The 21,669-nt window shown below is 37.8% G+C and overlaps 1 protein-coding gene across 1 annotated transcript; it reads left to right on the top strand.

Annotated features, from left to right (window-relative positions):
• Window positions 1–1,105: 1,105 nt before the first annotated feature.
• Window positions 1,106–18,960, top strand: SNX2 (sorting nexin 2; the record flags this gene model as incomplete). Its single annotated transcript, XM_010149156.1, has 14 exons — window positions 1,106–1,348; window positions 2,600–2,666; window positions 2,875–2,918; window positions 3,025–3,166; window positions 6,287–6,365; window positions 9,553–9,628; window positions 10,884–10,997; window positions 11,225–11,318; window positions 13,156–13,361; window positions 14,619–14,762; window positions 15,265–15,276; window positions 17,389–17,469; window positions 17,575–17,646; window positions 18,483–18,960. Coding segments are annotated over 14 exons (1,425 nt in total), but the record flags the coding sequence as incomplete, so codon positions are not given.
• Window positions 18,961–21,669: the final 2,709 nt, after the last annotated feature.

Below are 21,669 nucleotides of genomic sequence, written 5' to 3'. Positions count from 1 at the left end.
AACAACAAACGCTGGATGAAAATGAGGAGCTTTTTTATGCACTATAAGTATTTCACAAATTTTAAAGTAGATCTGATCTTTAAAACTCCTCTTGTCCTTCCTGAACTTTTAGGAATAGTTATATTCATTATATTCACCAGCTATTAAACAGTTCAGAAAAAAGATGGCATATTTTCTTTTCAAAATTCAGTGGTTCATATACATAGCACTTGCAAGCACAGCAGGTCTTTTCCAAATTGAATAGTCAGCATTTTGGTAACTTTGTGTAAGTCGGAGTGGATCTGTAGTAGTGCCTTTTTACCTGCTTGGTAAGGTACTTGCCACAGCAGGTCATCAGTTAAGAAGTCAATTTTGGTATCAAGTGACTGTTCTGTGGTCAATGCTATTTTTTAAGGAACTAGAATTCTTTAAAATGCACATCTAGCGAGAACCACAGCAGTGAACTAGAACAGGAACTTCTTTATACCCAGGAAGTGTGTGGTTTTCCAGTGGTCAAAACCAGTTAGTTGTGGAAAGCGTACGGGATTTGTAAAGCAGCGATTTACATCCTCTTCAAAGACAGATGAATTGTCTACAGTCTGAAGAAAGTATTTGGTTTCTGGTGGGCTGTTTTAAGCTCCAACGAAGCTGAAGGTAGAGAGAGACTGAAGATAGTTTTTCTCCCAGTCAGGATGTCTCACCTGCTAGTATTTCTATTTTATAGGTTCTGGGCTTTTGTCAGGGGTGGGGCATCTTATGGTTGTGTAACTTCAGTTAACACATGGCTTGATGTGCAAAGTTATCAGCCTGTATGGCTAAATCAGCTGGAAGTTGTTCACAGTGCAAGAACTAAAATCGGTAAAGGTGCTGAAAAAGAGCTTCTTGTTTAGTAAAATGTCATTAATTTTCACAACATCTCATGCAGAAATAAATGACTTACCACTTGAAAAGATCCTTTACCTAAGAGTATGTTAAAAAAAATTTGCAATATTAATCTTACTTTAACCCATTGTGCACAAGAAGCTCAAATGTCATATCTGGTTTTAGTTATGTAATGAAATTATCCAACAAAAATGGATGCTATTTACAGATTATCATATTGAACTTGTATATCATCATTATTTAGTGTGCTTTGGTTATTTTTGTGATGAATTTGCATCTCTGTTGCACAAAAACTACTTTGCTGACTCAAAATGTTTATCTAGAAGCAACAGAAGAAGTGTCTTTGGACAGCCCAGAGAGGGATCCAATACTTTCACCAGAACCTACTCCTGCAATCACTCCTGTAACACCTACTACATTAGTAGCTCCCAGAGTGGAATCAAAAAGCGTGACGGCCCCTGTGATATTTGATAGATCCAGAGAAGAGGTATGCAGTAAACTTCTAAGTTATGGAAATGTCTTGTTTGTTTTTTCTTCTTTTAAAATGATAGTTCCAAATGGCAACTCACGGGATCATCCTTTGCTAAGGGGAAGTATGTAAAAGAAAACCTGTTCTATTTATTTTGCATATAAAGTTTAGTGAGAATGTGACTCATGAAAATACTGTAAGAATTCATTACTTAGGTGATTATATTGAAGATCTGTAGTGTGAGGAGTAAGAGGTTCCATACCTTCAGAATAGATATTGTAGAGTGTTACGTAGGAGCAAGCCATGAGCTTAATACAGGAGAGATGATGTATAGTAGCTCTTACTAGCGTGTTACAGGCGTCAGCTCAGACTTCTGAAGCTGTTGTTAATGGGGAAATGAGGGAAGCTGTTTTTAGCATTATCCTGCATGCTAACAGCGGAGGCTAATGGAAGTTTTAATGTTGTTATCTACATCTGGCCTTCTGTTCTGGGCACTGCTGAATGGTGTGTTCTCTTACTAGACAGGGCCTCTGCTAAATGAGTTTACAAACAGCGACTCTGATGGCTGCTGCTGCCTCAGATACCACAAGATGCCATTTTATTCTGGTTTTCCCCCCTTCAGCCCTTGTACACCATTCCTTCTGCCATGGTGCTTCTTAAGATTTCTGGTTTCATCAAACTTAAATATATTATATGAAATACTATGGAATTCTTCATGATTAGAGCTCAGGCAAGGGTCAGAAAATTCTCTGTTAATTTTCCCTTTCCCTCTTCTGCTACAGATACCATTAATAAAAAAGAGTATCTGTCCTTCGATTAGAGGCATATAGGAACATCACAAATGAAACTGGTTTAAACTACAGTATCTGCTGGCATTGTAGGAGATATAGTAAGCATACTCCTAAGATAAATATTAACTAAAAATTTTGAGGCCTACAAGTCCTGAGAAAAGGCTGCCATACTAAAAGCTTTTGCAGGAAGGCTTAAAACTAAAATCATAGGGTCATAGAACCATTTAGGTTGGAAAAGACCTTTAAGATCATAGTCTGTCTGTAAACCTGACACTGCCACGTCCCACATGAACTTTATGGCAGTCACAGTCAGTGTCGGAAATTGTATTCACTTAACATTAGTTGGTGGGTCTGGAAGAGGTTCTTTTTATACAGACCTACTGACTTTTCTGCCTCCTTCCTCTATACCCTTATCCTTGTGATCAGACATAACACGAATGCGCAGTACCTCATTATATGTGTCATGCCTTTTTCCTAGATTGAAGAGGAAGCAAATGGAGATTTGTTTGATATAGAAATCAACGTATCAGATCCAGAGAAAGTTGGTAAGTTCCTTGAGCACTGTAAGTGAGATGGTAGACTGTCTTATCCCTTGAAGACTATTCTGAGATTTTAGAATGATTTCTTACTCAGTTACCTTTGGCAGTTTTTAATATCTAAATGGAAAGATATTTAATATATATTTTATAACAAAAGGTGTGTGGAGGGATTAAAATAACTTGCCTGAGGATAAGTATCTTAATTGTCTTACAGGAGATGGCATGAATGCTTACATGGCATACAGAGTAACAACAAAGGTAACTAGTGCAACAAATATTTGCAGATAACGTTGTGTCATAGCTGATTAGATGGATCATTATTTTGTAACTGTGATGGTTTGTGTTTGTTTTTTTTTCCCCCAAGACATCACTTTCCATGTTCCACAAAAACGAATTCTCTGTTAAAAGAAGATTCAGTGATTTTCTTGGCTTGCACAGCAAATTAGCAACAAAGTACATGCACATTGGTTACATTGTGCCTCCAGCTCCAGAAAAAAGTATTGTAGGTAAGTGTAGCGCCTGTGAGGTTGAATTTAAGCACATCATTGAAAAGAATTTAATACCTGTTGGGCTTGTAAAATAAACACTGTACTGCACAAGCATTATTCACTGCTTATTAGGTGGTCCAAATTATTAAATTTTTTCATGTTCTGTATTTTAAAAAAGTTCAGGTTAAATGGGAAGATTTGTACTGTCCTCTTCCTAACTCAGACCAGTGCTGATAATAAAAGACATTTGTCTTAGTACTTAGCCTTCTGTTTCTTAGCTATCATTCTTTTCCCTGTTGCCTTTCAAGAGCTGATTAGTCTATCAAAACAAAGATGTTAAATGAGAGTTTATTTTTAACTTGTGCTGTTATCAGTTCCCTGCAATATGCAGAGCTTCGTACGTACTCCACCTCCCTAATGCTTCAGGCTGTTCCTTTTGGTCATGGAGAATGCTGAAACCTCTAGTTAATTCATCAGAGTTCTAATTCAGAAAACACTTTTGAGTGATGATAGTCTTCATGAATGCTTTGAAGGATCAGATCATTTCTCCATGAACGACAAAGCATGTCTGATGCATTGAAGTGGTAGAGGTTCTTTGAAAATAACTAAACGTTTAGGGTGGTAAAACCTGGTGAAGTCTTTTTGCTTACCATAGAAATAAGTCATTGGACTCTAGAATGCTGTTTGATATCTAGGGAATGCCAGGCCTTTTTTTTTTCAGTAGTCTGTGAAACGAATCAGAGCAGCAACTTTTCATGCAGGAAGGAATAAACAGACTGAGCAGATGTAGGCAGCAAAAAGCTTCAGAAATCCATGCTTTTAATTCTGTGGAAAAGCACTGCATTTTTCAATCTGTAAGATTGAAAATTTGATCTGAATTTGTGGTAGTTCTTGGAAGTAATGGTGATATAACTAAGTTTAATTAAAAATGTTAACAGTACCTATAAAGATGGAATGAGGATTGTAGTCATGTCCTTTGGATGATACTACATTTATGACAGCTTGCAATTACATGGAAATACAGTACTTGGATCGCAGTCGTCTGTAAGGCTTAGCTTGGACTGGATTTGAGGTGCCGCTTGAACAAAACCAGCATAAATATTGATACACTTGAAAGTGTGTAAAATGCTGGGACCTACTGCAGTGTAAGCAGGTACTGGCTGTCACTCAGATCCTCATATAGAGACTTTGTTAAGCTACAGATAAGTTGGGAAGGCTCACAGACTCTGTAGGACACTTTCCAAAGAGCACAAATCTTGTGCTGTAATTTCAACTTAAGTGCACAGGTGGCATTTAGTTATGTCTAAAAATACATAGTTTATACATTTCTGATTCTGGAGGAAAAAAGGGATTCTAGGCTGATTTAAAAGGAGGCATCTTAAAACAGAGATCTGGCAAAAGAGCTGCAATACTGTGTTTACATCACGTGTTTATTTTTAAAGCCTTAGCATGAAATACCACACATTCAGTGTTACACAGTGTTAAGCTGTTGATAACACCTGGAGTTTTAAGCTCCAACTTTATTTTGATGATGGGTAGGAGGTGCTGGCATTTCAGGCCTTACCCACAAATTCAAGTGGTCAATTACTGACGGCGTAACAACAGGATAAAACTGAGTCAGTGGTGAGTTAGAAAATAATCTATTAAGTCATGGATCCTTTACTGTGAAGGATTAGAGTTCTTGAGCTACAGAAAACGCCTTTACACTTGAATTAAATAGTCTTTCATTAGCAGAGAAAGAAACCTGACATGCTATTTAGAAATAACTGTCAATATCACAGTTTGGGAATCCCTAATATTAGTCATTTGATTAGATACTCATTTTTTTCCCCGTGAGCATCTGTTGCTATCAAATGTGAAGTATCTTTTTTCTTAAACTGCTGCATTTCATGCCTTCTGCAGTGAAATATTAATGAGTAGTATTTCTCCAATGCAAAAAAACATGAGGCACCTGAATTACCTCACCCTTGTTTGAATACTTGAATACTTGTTTGAATCAGTGTACTTAAAGACATACTCAGTTTTACAGATAAATTTGTGGATTTACCGTTACGTTACGCTGTGTAGTATACCTTTGAAAAAATGCCGATCGGATTTATTTTCATCATATTACAGAGAAGGGAAAAACTAAGGCTTCACTGAGAGGTTAAGGGTCCCTCCTTGTTCCTGTAAGGATGCGGTTTGTCCCCTCCGTGGGTTACTGTGTGAAACTCCTAAAGCCAGAAGGGAGATCGGGTGAGGAACCACTTTGGGAACTGTTGACCTGGCAGGTCACAGAGTATATATTCAGAATCTCAGGCTTAGAACTCTTAGGTGGAGAAGCACAGAACTAACAGAGCAGGAATACGCTACAGGTAGAGGTAAGATCCTCGGACTGGTTCATAACCTACCTCTCCTGTGCTTTCGGAAGTAAGAATAATTGTTAATGTTGATTGTTTCATGGTGGTTTTGATAGGACTCAGGTTCCTAAACGCTGATTTTGTCTTTAGCATGAAAAATACTGACCTCAGTCTGACAGTTTTAGTTTTCTTGTTGCTGAGGTAAAATGTATTTCTCACTCAATAACTCTGTCTCCCTATCACAGTTTTTTGGCCACTCTTGACTTGAGCAGAGGAAGTGATGTAAATCTGCATACATTTCATTCTGCTAACTTTGTTCTCCATTCAGTTTGTAGTTGTTCACATGCTTCCGAATTTTCAGAGCTGGTTATTTTGCCTTAGGTGACTAAAATTTCCTAGTTTTAGAACTTAAAAAGATTAAAATATTGGTCATAAGCTTACCAATTAATAGGCTTATAACTTCTGCTTTTTTTGGGTAACTGCTTTCTTCTTCTGAACGTGAGTGTCTAGTAAGACTCAGATCTTCATTGAGATTGTCTTCATAAATGCAAATTCAACTAATTTTTTATAGCATTTAGTCACAATTAATATATTATAGGAAATTTCATATTTCAAAGCTGCTTCCACAGAAACATGCAGCATGTAGTATTATGTTTTTTCTGTTCCTATGTAGTGTTTTTCATTGTAATTTGACTTAAATACATAAACTTAGGTGAGCTTTATCTTCTAATCACATCAGTTTTGTTAATGATTTATGATAAGATAAAATAAAATCAATATGATCCCATTTTCTTCCAAGGCATGACCAAGGTTAAAGTAGGCAAGGAAGATTCTTCATCTACTGAATTTGTAGAGAAAAGAAGAGCAGCTCTAGAAAGGTAATGTATGTATCTAAAACTTGTTTGGCCTCAGAATGACTTGTAACATACTACACGGGCTTTAGTTTGCATGTGGGCCATCTGGACTTCGATGGATTCCGGAGGCTGTTTGCAGCTGCCAAATTTTTGTGTAGAAATGGAATAATTCCCATTAATAATGGGGACTGTAACCTTACTTATAGAGCAGGTTATAGCTAAGTCTTCTCAAACTGGTTGGTGCTTAAAATTAAGATTTCAGAGAGTCACTAAGTGAAACTTTCTTTGTTAGCTTACTTAGGTATTTTGGGCTTAAGGAATTAAGGCATTTCAGCAGTACATCTGTTCCATAGAAAATCGACAGTTGTGCAGGGGGTGGGTGGAGGAGCTCTTCATTCACTTGAAAGTTACGCTTTCTGATGGCACAGTGTACGTTGATGGTGACTAGCTGAACTCTGGCATAAGAGATACTGGATCTGACACCCGGGACTGGTATACAGCTAATCCTGTTCAATTATCCTGGCTGTGGAAGGGCACTAACGCTGATAGACTGCACCATTTGCCCCTGTTGACTTGGTTAGTAAAGCTTTTAGAAAGTAAATAGTAGAACTGCCACAAGTACACACCCTTAATTTTGGGAGGATTTTATAATATGCCCATTGCTGTGATGCAGTTGCATCATACGAGAACAAAACACCATACAACAATTTCAGTTAAACTAGAAAATTCATGAAAGTCAAAGGTTTTAGGTTGAGAGACCTATGTAACAGATAATGTATGAACTTACAGACTTGCAGCATCAATCTTAAACAAAAAAATACCTCTTCAGAATCCCATTGCTAATGTCTTTCCATTTCCTAAGTAAAAGAAGAACATCTGAAGTGACACCGAACCTAAGATACTGATAAGCTGTTCTTAGTTATACATTACTGAAAACTGGCATATAGCTTAACATTAGCCACTTAAAATTGTCCCCAAAAGTTACTGAAATTTTTCTGCTACTTGGGGCGGAACTGCGAAACACGTTCTGGTTACACAGGTCTGTTGCTAAAGGACTGGTGCTCTGAGATACGAGGCCTTGGAATAACAGCTGGGATTAGAGTAACTGGGTTTAGAAAGCTGAACAGAAACTTCCGCAGAACTTTAGGTCTCTCTCTGTAACAGATGACTGGTTTCCCTCTTGGTTGGCTACTGGCACAGCAGAAACAGGCCTAGATAAAGCTTAATTCACAAGCTTGTGTGCATGCGTTAAGTCCTACTGTTTCATTACTTGTCGAAGGAGTATTCTAGTGGATACTGAGCACTCCTCCCATACTAGGGAAGGGACTCCTCAGAAATTTTGACAGTGTTGGGAAGGTCTCACAGTATATGCCATTTGTTTTTTTTTTCAGAAAGACTATGAATATCTTGCCTGGCAAGGAGCAACTTTTTCGGTGTGCTAACTTCAGGTGTCTTTTCCTTTCAGAATCAAAAATTACCCACCTACCGAGGTGCTCAAGTGATACTTAGAGGCAGTGGTTCTGTTCCTCTTGCCTAAACCTGAAGAAAACATATTAACATTCTCCAGAAAGTCAGACCAAAGAAATTCTGCTTCAGCGTGCTCCTTTTTGAACCGAGAACTATGGGGAAAGGGGGCAGGAAAGCAGTGTACCTTGTTAGTGAAGTTGGCTAAAATTTATGTCCTAGAATAGTGAACTTACATACTACAAGTCTGCCTGCCACATGTCCTCAAGCATGTTGCCAATTGTCTCCAGGAAAAATGTTAGAAGTCTCCCTCAGAGTAAAGGCTGTTCTCTAGCAGCAGACTTCTAAAGAAAAATCGCTTTGGCTGCTTGCCACATTAATTTTGACTTGTGCTGGCTACTGAGTATAGAGCAAGGAAGGAAAGTCAAGCGATCTAATGTATAAAACAGATTTGCTGCAACCCTTAGCTTCTTTAGGAAGAAAAATAAGGTTCTGTTGGCCATAGCTAAAGGAGGATGGAAAGAATACATTGCATTTACAATGTCAGTATATTCAGACTTTCAGTTAAAAGTCCCAACCTACATCACTTTCTAGGACAGTTTGTAAGCAATCTGTGGATGTAACAGGGTTGTTCTGGTAATTCACAGCTGAGGCTTGAGCAAAACTAAAGCTTTGAAAAAAGTAGTGTGTGCTGTTGGCAGTATTCTGTCACTGCATCTTAATTGGCAATATCACATACTTTCTTATATTCCCATGGCCTTTTGAGGTACTAGAATTCTGTACAGCATTCATGTAAATATCATAATTTCCATTAATATGTAATCTTAAAATCAGCTAAGACAAACTTGCAGCAGTGTTTAGTGGAAGGCAAATGTGCAGCAGTGTTTAGTGGAAGAATATCGTTGAAATTTCTCTCTTCAACCCATGTTTGTTCAATCAACAGTTTTTAGATCTAAGCAGGCACACCAAAAAATGCCTTTTTTTGGGGGGGGTGGATGAGTCCTTTAGAACTAATATGGGTTGAAGGCTTTAATCTAGCCAGCAAGTAAGTAGTTCATACCTAGAAACATAATCTGCTCGCTTCTCCAAGATTTCCTTTCATTCTAAAATAAGTCAGACGGAATTATCTGTAAGAAAAAGCCTGTCCACTGCACTGTACAAGAATGTTTAAACAAGCTCATTTTTTTTCTGGCGTGAATTGGCTGTTATTGGAGGAGGAGGACTTCGCTCAGCTGTTGAAAATAACGAATTCTAACATTGTACCACTATGCAACATGAACTTACGGCAGGTCTCACCTTAAGGAGTTTCTGTGTAAACAAACTATGTTTGGAGCCACTGCCTGCACCTTTGGTGTGTTACGCCGTGGTATGGAGTGCATGGGGTTGTATTATTTCAGTCAGAAAGTCCAGGTTTTGTGGCAGCCTTACTGGAGTAAGGCTTCAGTGAATGTTTCAACAGTCAGTGCTCCTATCGTGTAACAGTGTAGGACTTGCCAGAGTGTGTGTTGGAGGAAGGTGACAGAATGCATAAATACGGTTTGAAGAGTCAGCAGAGAGGCAAAGGATTGAAGAGGCATGAGGAGTGAACAACTATGACCCTTTAGAGGTGACTTAGTGTTCAAGCCCCATTAATGAGGGAAGTTGTGTCCCGCATTGTGCCCATTCTTTAGCTGAAGGACACTTTTCAATGCTGTCAGGCACATTAAATCTGTTTTGTTGTCTAATATTTCGATTTTTAAAATCATAGGTATCTACAACGAACAGTAAAACATCCAACCTTGTTACAAGATCCAGATTTAAGACAGTTCTTGGAAAGTTCTGAGGTATTTAAGTTCTTTTAAGTTCTCCTGTTTGTTTCTAGATACGGTAACCTCCAAGCAGTATATTCTCTTTGTATTGAGACCTAATCCCCTAAATTCCTATGAAATCACATTGGACTGTACCCTTCATGGGACAGAATGGAAGAGGCTACTTAGGTAATAGTGTGTCTCTGCTGCTGCTGAAACTTAGTAGTGACCAAAAGCTCAGTGGGTTCTCAAGCAAGTTGGGTCTGTCCAGTTTTGAGTGCAGCTTGTCATAAATGGTGAAAATCCATAATTGATGTTGCTGATTGTTAAGCAAGATCAAGAATTAAACTAGCTTGGAAGCAGCTCTCTTGCCTCTAGGAGTCCATTTGGAGATGTATTTGTAGGATAATGTGAAAACTCTAGCAGTGCTGCTGGCCAAGCTAGATGTTTTCTGAATAGATGACTTGTCACCCATAGTGTCCGTCTGGCACCTTTCATAATATTAAATACATCGTTAAAGATACATAATATCTCTTTATAAACGTGCATAGTGGATTCACTGTAATACTGAACTGTGTTTTGGCCAGTGTCAATATCTTCGTTAGACTAATAAGTCACAGAGACCTCACTACTGACAAAAGCATCATTGATAGATAACTTACAGTGTGGATTTGTCAGCGCTGCTGACAGACAAAACAGCACATGAAGGGTAAATGGTCTGACATAGGGGACACCTTGTATGGCATATTCAGACTAGCCTGAATAATAATATAAACTAAATTTAAAGTTTGATAACATACCCCTGAGGATTTCTAAGTACATAAGCAAATCGACTGTTACCTTGATAATGAGGCAGGTTTTGAAATCTGGCCTGTATTGAAAAGCAGAAGGACATCACCCTTTTTAATCAGCACACAGTGCACATCTTGCATTACAATTAAATGTTTTACAGAATTTCTTTCGTCTAAGCTTTTCTGTTCCTGTAGTGGCAGATTGTTCTCTGTAGGGTATAGGTGGCTAGTTAGGACCTTTGGCTAGTTCATAACAACTTTGGACAAGTGGGTTGTTTGTTCCATTTAAATGTAAAGATGTAGAAGAAAAGTAAATAGTCTATATTTTTAAGTTTTCCTCTTGAGAATGTAAAAGTAGTAAATCTAAGAAATTAGATTCCACTATATTGAAACACATAGGAGTAAAGAAAACACTATATCCTTTTCTTTCCCCCTTGTGCCCAGTTAAACCTCCATCCTTTTAACCAGTCTGTTTGCCCTTATTTGTCATTCAATTCCAGCTGCCGAGAGCGGTTAACACCCAGGCTCTGAGTGGAGCAGGAATATTGAGGATGGTGAACAAGGCTGCCGACGCTGTCAACAAAATGACAATCAAGATGAATGAATCGGATGCAGTAAGAGCTGATTTTTCGGCTTGAATAATGAGACGAATTAATGAGCCTCAACAATTGCATTTTAAAGCTGTGGAAGTAGAAAATGGGTTATTAATTTGCTTATTGGCTTGAATTCTTAGCTGTATCAGTTGACCACCCTGGCAGTACGTGAATAATTTGCTTCTTTAAAGCCAGAAATGTTGTTTGTAATCTAATTTGTAATGCTTGACTCTTTCATCTTTTGTCAGTGGTTTGAAGAAAAACAGCAGCAATTTGAGAATCTGGATCAGCAGCTTAGGAAACTTCATGCCAGTGTCGAAGCATTAGTCTGCCACAGAAAAGGTAACTTCGGTTTTGTATGGCTGCCTAAACTGAAGTGATTAGAACTTTAGGACATGGTGATGAAGCAAGAGCTTAGTATGTCAGAGCTCTTAACTGATTAATAAAGTTAAATGCTATACTTTAACAAAAAGGTTGTACCTTTTAGTTGAAACTGCTCTAGCATTTTTGTATACCTATTTTAATCTTAATTTTAACCAGATAGTTATCATTCCTAAATTTACTGTGTTGATTTAGCATAATTTTTTTCCTTGCAGAGATTCAATGCCGTAACTAGCAGGTGATTCTGCTACAGTGGATGTCTGTAAATGCATTTCTAGGTCTCATGGCAAGAGTCATTTCCTTCTTAACAAATAATGGATGCATTCAACCCTTTAAACATCCTTTGGTTCAGTATTTCTCTGCTAACTGAGTTTAAGCTCTTAAGGAGGAATTTACTGTTCTTAATTTGGTCCACATAATGATACCTCATCAAGCTACTGTTAAGGTAGAATTTTCTGGAAAGATAAGTAGTGTCAGAATATCAGCTTTTGGTTTACTTTTTTTAGAGGGAAGCAAAGACTTTGAGTTTATATTTTTATCACCTGTGCTGCTGTTTTGTCAAAGATAGCTTTCCAAAACACCAAACACTAAAACTTTGATTTTTAGTTCAAGGAAGACCATTAATATGCCTCTGACCATTAATATGCCTCTGACACTAATGTATTATGTTAATATATGGAGTCACCTTTCAACTCTACACTTTCAAAAGCACATGAAAATGTCCTAAGTTGCTTTCTCATAACTCTGTCAGGAGCTGCTGTCTGTATAAAAAAAATATTTGGCCAGATGTCCTGAAGACTAAAAGAGTATTTTTGGTTTGGGTTTGGTTGGTTGGGATTTTTGTGGGTTTCTTTTGTTGTGCATGATTTTTGTTTTGGATTGGGTTTTTTTTATTTGTGGGGTGTTTTGTTGCTTGTTGTTGTTTTTGTTGTTAGTATCTGTGTTTAAATTGTGAGTTTTAAATATCTGAAGACATTTTGCTTCTACGAACATTTCCGTTGTTCTTAGGATTCTGCAGAAGCAGCAGAGTTGCAAACAAACCTGCACTTCTAATCCTGAAATAATTTGGATTAAACATTTGTTCAAAGGTCTTCATAGGACTTAACTTTGTACAGGGTGACTTACATGGGATTTGATGAGACAATTACCGTAGGATTTGTTAATAAATAAACTCAAACCTGTACCTTCATAGATGCCAGCCTTGCTGGTAGGTGGGTTTTCAGTTGGGGTGTGGGTTTTTTTTCTTTTAAGGCATGTCAAAATGTGGCAGTACATCACAGTATGGACAGTTAACAGTATTTTAGTCAGTGAAACAGTCCAACAGAAATAAATTCCGCTCATGGGGGTGGTGGTTTTGTGAAACAGTTGGGATTTGTTCTACTCCTAACTGCATGGAACAACTGTGCTATAGACCTGTTAAAACTGGTTTGAACTTGCTCTTTAGGTGATTTGGCTTTTGTTTCGTTGGCTTACATTTTTTCTGAACTAGGCAGTTGGATAATATCGACGTGACAGTTTTTTCCATGTCTTTTGCTAGACACAGTAGGTGTGACTTTAACAGGCTCAGCAAAACACTTGCTGATGGAGAGGTTTTTTGTGCAGGAGTTTTTCTCCTAAATGTGGTTTCATTCTGTTCTCCTGATCTGTTTTATCTTGAGCTTTAGGAGATACTGCTTATATTTTTCAGTGGGCGAAGTTGGGGTTGAAACAGGGCAAAGGTCTCTGCTCTCGTGATCTGTGCTGCAGAGTAATACCACAAATTACCTCACATGTACTGAACATCACTCCTGTGTTTCAGAGCTTTCAGCCAACACAGCTGCGTTTGCTAAAAGCGCTGCCATGTTAGGTAACTCCGAGGACCACACCGCTCTCTCTAGAGCTTTGTCTCAGCTTGCAGAGGTTGAGGAGAAGATAGATCAATTGCATCAAGAACAAGCTTTTGCTGATTTCTATGTGTTCGCAGAACTACTTGGGGATTACATTCGTCTCATTGCTGCAGTAAAAGTGAGTAGTAATAGGGAAAATACTGTGTTTTGTGTTTAAAGTCACATTCCACAACTCATATTTAGGGCAGATGAATGTGTGTGTTTGCACACGTCATAACGTGGGTAAGTTTTTGCCGGAAGTTCTAGCTGAATAAAGTGAATGCATTCATGATCAGTTATTCCAGTGATTAAAATGTTGATGATCAAAAATGGGAATGGATTAATGAGACTCAGATAAAATGTAAATGGTGAATATCACCGCTTTGAGCAGTGCTAATTGTGCACAGGATCTGGGGACACCATACACCGCTGTGTCTAAGCATACTGTACTTGTTTCTTTCAGGTTACTTATTTTTACAGTATGCTCATAAATTTCAGAGAACATAATTTGGCCTTACTGGTAGATAGCCAATAGTTTCTGTAAATAAGAAATAAATAAACTTTGGTGATCTAGAACTCATTAAAATAAAAAATCAATTTTGGTGTTAAGTCATGCTGCACAGCAAAATGAGTCTTTGACATGGAAAGGGGTGTCTGATTTTATCCCAAAATACCTTTCAACTTCACCGGTTTTTAGTGTATATTTTTCTATTATTTTTTTATTTTTTTATTTAATATGTATACTTTAAGTCTGCTGCTGTAGTCCATTGCTAACAAACAAGGGGTAATGGGTTTAAATTGAAAATGGGTAGATTTAGATTGGACATCAGGAATAAATTCTTCAGGGAGCGGGTGATGAGGCACTGAGACAGGTTGCCCAGAGAAGCTGTGGATGCCCCATCCCTGGAAGTGTTCAAGGCCAGGCTGGATGAGGCTTGGAGCAACCTGGTCTAGTGGAAGGTGTCCCTGCCCATGGCAGGGGGGGTGGAACTGGATGGTCTTTAAGGTCCCTTCCAACCCAAACCATTCTGTGATTCTATAAAATGTATTGCAGAATATGCATATAATCCATATGCATGAAATGTTTGCGAGAGTCTGCATTTAGAGTAGTATTTGCATAATACATTTTGTACTGATTGTTTTTGCAGTGTTTTGTTGGAATGAGGAACATAAAATGGTTTGGGGCACTTAGGTGTCTGCTCCAAAAAGGCTTCTTGAATGTGAAAGGTATTGAGCTGTGCCAGCATGCTGTCAAACACAAGAAGGCATGTGGTTGACACAGAGAGGCTTCTTTGAGTATACTTGTTCCAGTTTTATCCAGATTTACCTTTTCCTGCTAGGAATTTAGATAGCTCTAACCATTTCAGCTGTTGAATAAATTCATCTGTCCTCACAGGGTGTGTTTGATCATCGAATGAAATGCTGGCAGAAGTGGCAAGATGCTCAGGTCACTTTACAAAAAAAACGTGAAGCTGAAGCAAAGCTCCAGCTCGCCAACAAACCTGATAAATTGCAGCAAGCTAAAGATGAGATAAAAGAGGTAATGTTACCAAACATTATTTTGGAGGTCAGACTTTCTGCATTAACTCATTCATTCTGCATTAATGCACTACTTTATACCATTTTTATTTATAAATCACTTACTCATTTGCTGTTTTTCATATTTACTGAAATTGTTAAAAAAGAATTTTTTTAAAATATTAAACATGCACAACTGTTACTCGTTCATTGTGAGATCTGTAAGGCAGTTAATACTGTCTCTACAGAGTCTGGGAGATGGGAGGAGGGGAACATGGACAAGTTAAATCATGCTTTTAACTGTTAACAGATTGCTTGGGTAGGCAGAGGAGCGTCTCTTGGCTTCTAAAGATAAAATCCAGCTGAGGCGACTGATGGGGAACTGTTTCCATCTTTTGCGTAATTATGCAGCATCTCTACCCATATATATATGTGTATGTATATATGGTGTAATTTCAGTAAAAACAAATCTAACATGTTGAAGTGTCATAATTTATACACTTTTTCTGTCATGCTTCACTAAGGAAATTGAAGAGGTAGGACAACTTAATTATTTAATACTAATGCATTCCAGTGATGCGCCACTATTCTCCCATTAAATAATGGGAGAACATCATTGCAGATTTCAGGCTGTCTTATGCAGTTACTTTGTTTGGCTTCCTCATTGGTCATGAACCACATGCTGCTTTGTTCTTTCTGCCCCTCTGTAATACATTTTGCATACAGTGTTGAAGTTCCTCGTTAACTTGGCTTTTTCTTAAAAAAGGCCTTACTTTACTGGGAAATCTGAACTGTCACTCTTGTGTGACCACATTCTGGCTGGTTGCCTCTCTTGATGTTACCCATCCATCCACAATACAAGTGAACAACTCCTTGTTGAAAATACTTCCTGAGTATTGGAAGTAGTACGAAATAGTGATCCTGTCTCAGTCCCAATATTGAAAGAATTAATTACGTTGTTCCCAAAGGGTTTATTTTTCCTACTCTATGGATGATTAGAGAAGGTTGTTAGTAAACCCCCAGTTTGACTGTGCTGATCAAAAGTTACTGCTGCCACTGATACGTGTTCAGAGTTGTTGAATTCTGGCAGAGAAATTGCAGAGTGAAAGCCTACTCGGCTTGAGCTTCATCTGTGACTCGGTTGCTTTTTGCAGGTGAAAGTCCAAAGAACAGTCATAGAAATAACTTACTGACTAAGGGGAAATTCCTCATTGTCAAAAACTGTAAGATGGCTGACTATTATCCACTGACAGTTCGTACAGACCTGGCATTTGGGCATGATGAAACTGGGATGTTGGACCCGTTAGACCTAAAAAGGCTTTCAGGGAAGACTCAGGCATCTCTGGTTTCTGTAGTAGAAAGGCACAGGCAGTTCTAATCTACCTTTTCCTTGGCTGAGTTTTGTGTTGTTTCAGTTAGAAAACTCTCTTCAGGCTGTTCTTGGTGAAGGACACCCTGCTGTGACTCGTTGCATAGCTTCGTAATGTATATCTGAAAAGGCAATAAAGGGGCTCTGAATAAACATAAAATAAAAATATAAATATGGAGATATTTGTTGGAACACAGATGATGTTCATCTCGTATCACAATAGTATTTTGATGTTGCACCACAAAATGCTTTTGTGAGTAATTAGCTCCACTGGATTGCTAGCAGGAATACGTTATATTGAAGTATGTTGCTTCCCTGCTGCCTTTTTCTGAGGAAGATAAGTATTAATGGATACATTGACTCTCACGATTCAGTTCATGTGTTGAGATGGACAGATACGGTTGCATTTTAAATATCTGTTAGCCTGCATGTGTCTTATCTGTGAGACCGGTAGCTTTTTTTTCTCAGTATATCTGTACAGCTGGATTAAATTTTAACAGTATAGTAGGTGTGTAAAAGCAGTTACGAGGTAACAGATGATCGTGATCTCTTATTGTGTAGCTGGACGCCTTTCCCCATAAACTAAGGAGAAATATAACCTGACGCAGGGGTTGTTATATGAATGTCACAATCCCAGTCTGCAGAACCCCAGAAGAAACATCACTTCCTCTGAATTTTCTACTTTTCTCCTGCTTTCTCTGAAAAGAGTTCCCACCGAATAAGAAAGCACGTGCTCTGGCTTGCCTAAGCAGCAACATGCATTCTGGCTGGAAAGCCAGTAAACATGATAATCATATACTTGACCATAGGCTGAGATGAAGATTTAATCATCTTTTCTGTGATTAGGAAAGTACAGGGAACTTAATTTTGAGACTCTTCCACACTTGAACGGACAGGTAAACACAGAAAGCTTACAGGTTTAGGCTCATTTTTTAGCAGTGTTTGTGAAGGGAATAGCAGGTAACACTATGGAGATACTTTTCTTTTATAAAGAAACTTTTATTAAATGTTCCTTCATAGCAATACTAAGATATCTTTAAATTTCATCCACAGATATCATTACCTCAGAGACACCATTGTTTTAATTGACGACATCCTGTTCTACAAATTGTTACTTTGAAATTGTTATCATAAGACTTTCCTTTAAGTATGCCAAAAACCCAAATAGGTCCTTTTCAGCTCTTGAGTGACTAGCACTAATACACTAAAACAAGTTCAGACACTGATAAACTGAGTGGACAACATAAAGTCTTACCTCTGCATGTCTTTCCTTTGCCAGTGGGAGACAAAAGTTCAGCAAGGGGAAAAAGATTTTGAACAGATCTCCAAAACCATTCGCAAGGAAGTGGGAAGATTTGAGGCACGTATAATTTTGTCCAAGTAAATGATGGTTTTACTTTAGATAATACTGACATTTCAAGTAAAATTGGTTGAGGTTAATATGCCATAATTTATTTATTAACAGAAGGAGCGAGTGAAAGACTTTAAAACTGTTATTATCAAGTACTTAGAGTCATTAGTGCAAACACAGCAGCAGGTAAGATATATTTTAAGTTTTGTACAAGTTAATATTTAACATGTTCCATATTAGGTTAGTTAAAAAGACAGGCTTTACGTATAGCAGTCTTCCAGTCTGTACTGCATTGGAGAATAACATAGTGATTGCAGTTTTCCAGCTCCCTTGCACAGATCATATTCAGGGAAGCAAGGGAGAAGCTCCCTTAGGGATACAGGCAAGTGGAGGGTCTTACCTTCTCCTTGTGAAACTGTAGCAATACTTTCATTTACAAACTGTAAATAATACGTACTTTAACTTAACGAAGGATTTGAATACTTAAATGCTTATTGCTCTTTTTAAAAAGTATAAAATATTACCGAATATTGTAAAGCAGTAAAACAGTTACTAGTGTCTTTGGAGTAGACCTTGTTCCCAAAAGAGTGTCTGGAGTCTTCTCTTTGTTCATTCCGGGAATATAACCCTCCAGTTTTGTATAATTAAAAAACCATACAAAAGAAGTGGTACCCTTAGAAGTAAGAATCATAGAATCATAGAATGGTTAGGGTTGGAAGGGACCTTTAAAGATCATCTAGTTCCAACCCCAAGAAGAGCAAACTGAGCTTGCAAACAAATTATGTGTAACTGTATTCTGTAGTATTGTGTTCAGTGTGTGGCAACAGCTCTGCTGCTATAAGCAGATTCATGTATTTATTACTTGTGTTTTTCTTGCATTATAACGTAATGTGAATGGAGAGTATGAAGCACCTATGTTCTGACTTTGTCTGGTGGAGACGGGTTTACCTTGAGGAGGAAGGTGTATGTGTTGTCTTTTCCAACATTCAGTATGTAACAGTGTTTTTTCCTTTCTCTTCAAGCTAATAAAATACTGGGAGGCATTCCTACCTGAAGCCAAAGCCATCGCCTAAACGAATATTCCAAATGACAAGATACTCTGGATGTTTGTCCTGGATAAATCTAAATTCCATAGTGAAATCACTTTAAATCATCCAAATAAACCACTATATATTTTACAAATTAACATGTGGCTTTTTTTATATACTACAGCATTTTATTAACAAGCTGCATGTCCCGACCCTCTTTGAAGTGGACTGTGGCATGATGTTCTGCAATACATTGCTGAATTGAACACTATTGTGTCTTAATACTTGCACTAAAATGTGCACTGCAAGGCCAGAAAGCTGATATTTTTGTTCTTTACAATACAGTGTTCTGTAGTACGTTTATCTGATCTTTATGAAACAAATTGAACTGCATCGATTAATGTTCACTTAAACATTCCTGTACAAAATCATGTTTTTGTGATTATAGTAATAAAGGGATGTACCTTGTGAAACATTAAACACTCTTGTGTCTGTAGATATTTACTGGTGTTCTTGGAAGCGACGTTTAGAACAAACCAAGATTTTATCAAAGGCAGAAACAACATTTAGTAACGAATGCTGGAGATGGTATTAAAGATCCACAAGCAGGTATTGGTGGTAAAGTATTCTGGGTTTTAATTCTGAATCTCTTCGTTATGGGTTTTCTTTGCACCTGAAGTGATCACTGCCTTGGTAAATTCTAATGAGTTGATACTCGTAGGGTCAAAAGACTGATTGATGCCTGGGCAACAGACAGGAATAAACTGAAATCTCCAGGTGTTCAGCAGAGTTTCTGAAGGGTTAAGATCATCTGCATGGTGAAATACGGATGTCTTACTGTACTGACAAACTTCCTCAGTTGTATTCAGTGGTCTCAGGATACAAAAAGAAAATACACCTCCCGTATTTAGGGAGGAAGAAGAGTAGGTAATTCACCTGGGTGCAAGGTGGTAGTAAGGGGTAGCATTCTACTTGGATTTTGTTGAGCAGAAAATAGATTTGCAGGGACTGGTTACATCTTATGCAAGGAATCAGAGCAGCTAAACATTTTTCTGAAGTACCCCATATTAATGTAGGACGTGCTGTTTCGTCATTTTAATGACATGCTGAGCTCGTCAATGGCACGTATTAATGACAAGGTATAAACACATTTCAGACAAATGTTAATAATACAAAAAACAGAAGAAACTCTTGCTTTCAGCTGATCATAAGACTGCAGAATAAGCCTGTGAATTTGTATTGTTTGTGGTTAAACATCAAAAAACACTCAATGCTATTTCTGAACAGAATGGAAACCTAAATTCAGCTGTATTATTAAGCACTCTGATTTATGGAACAAAATCATTATAAACTTTCCATATTAGTGTTTCCTATTATTTCTGTACAGAGTTCTGTTGAGTCAGTATTTCTAGGAATTTTCAAGGAAACCAGACCAGAAGCTGTTATTTTGGAGGGGTGGTAGAAGGAATAAATTCTCAAGCCTTTGTCGAGTGTCATTCAGCTTGAAATATCTTTTTGAAAAGCTCAAGTATGCAACAGGTTTATGATGAAGAAATTGATCTAGGCATAACACTGTGTTTCATGATGCACTTGACTCTGGCTTGCTTAGTACGAACAGAAATTGACCAACAGCTCAACATTAAACTTCGGACTTGTTCCACTGAGAGTGAACGTGGGTACTGCCAGAATTGGAGACTCAATTTGGACACGCAGAGCTTAGAGAAAAAAACACAGGAAAGTCTCTATGTTGAGCCATTTTAAGTGTTTTATCCAACTTTTGATTATTTTTGTTTTGCTTCTATCGGGATTATTATTCAGCTGAATTATGGACCAGATTTCTTCTCTCTGTGATGACAGAATGGGAACCAGCTTTCACATTAGCCTCCTTGCAGGGATTAGTGTGACTTTATTGGTCTGTGGTAGACAACTGAAAACAAGAGTGAGCTGTGCAGGTTTGTTGTTTTTTTTTTTTTTTTTCTTAAAGGCAGAAGCCTGTTGAACAAACATAACAGCATTTCTGGGGTTCAGTGTCTCACCAGGTTGCGAATACAAAAAATGTGTAGTTTGGGATTTTTTTTGCATCACAAGGGTTAATTTGAATACAAGACCCAGATCAGCTGTCCCATTTGGCTTGCATAAAACTCTGTTTCAGGAATCTGATAACTTATACTGCATATATTCCCCTACGTTAAGAAGATTGAAGGTTTGCTTATCATCTTTCCTAGTACAATTAACATCCATATTAGCAGATGTTCTTCCCACCAAGTGAATGGTGGTATTCCTGGATTATTTTCTCTGCAGAGGTCATTACAGGATCTTTTACTAAATTTAAGTGTCATTTCTGTGAAACTCCAAGCCAGTGCACCGCTGAAGAGTCACTAGCATGAACAAAAGGGGTGTTTGCAGAATGGTGAACTACATCCGGAATGCTGTATAAAAGACAAGGTGCTACTGCAGTCTAGATCACTTTTTAGGTTAAAGTAAACTCGGTGGATGTTTACAGAAATTTTAAATCATCCCCATTCTTGTATCAATCATGTCCGTGCTGATTTTTGAATTAAAAATACATGACGTGAAGTGGCTCAAATTGAGGACATTGTTACCTCTTTCTTCAAGTGGTGTTCAGTTTGCAGTAAGTCTGGTTCTTAATCCCTGTCCCTTTTGATGTGGAATATTCTGCTTCCCCATCAATTATTCCTTCTTTTACCCTCCTAAGTTATTTCTGAAGGGCTCATATGGGAGTTCGCGTTTCAGCATCTCTGGAGTTCATGCCCTAAATATGTCAGTTTCTTTAAAAATCTGGTGGAGATGAGCTGCTGGCTCAAAGTGCATTTAAGTGAACAGCCAGCATCCACTAAAATCGTGTACAGTGACATGATTGTCTTAAAGAAAAACAAAAAAGAAACTTACCGTTCTTTCCTCCTTCCTTGCCCCCATCTTTCCACTTTAGAGTAGAAGAGGCTGTGTAATAATTTGAATTTCTGACAAAATACGAGTCCATTACAACCATGTGAGGAAAAAGGTTCAGTATCAAGACATGTAAGGAGTTGAAGTTTCAGATTGTTTAAAATGCTAATTGTTATCCACTAAAGGTATTCTTACTCTTTTAAAAAACTCCTGTCTTCCATAGTTGAAGGAAGAGTGAGCATGCTGATGGGTAAAACAACTTTTGACTTCATTG

The sequence above is a fragment of the Eurypyga helias genome, unplaced genomic scaffold (genome assembly GCF_000690775.1).
Source record: "Eurypyga helias isolate BGI_N326 unplaced genomic scaffold, ASM69077v1 Scaffold46083, whole genome shotgun sequence".
Lineage (NCBI taxonomy): Eukaryota > Metazoa > Chordata > Aves > Eurypygiformes > Eurypygidae > Eurypyga > Eurypyga helias.
The sequence above is the reverse complement of the archived record's forward strand: the minus strand, read 5'-3'. Positions and strand labels throughout refer to the sequence as shown.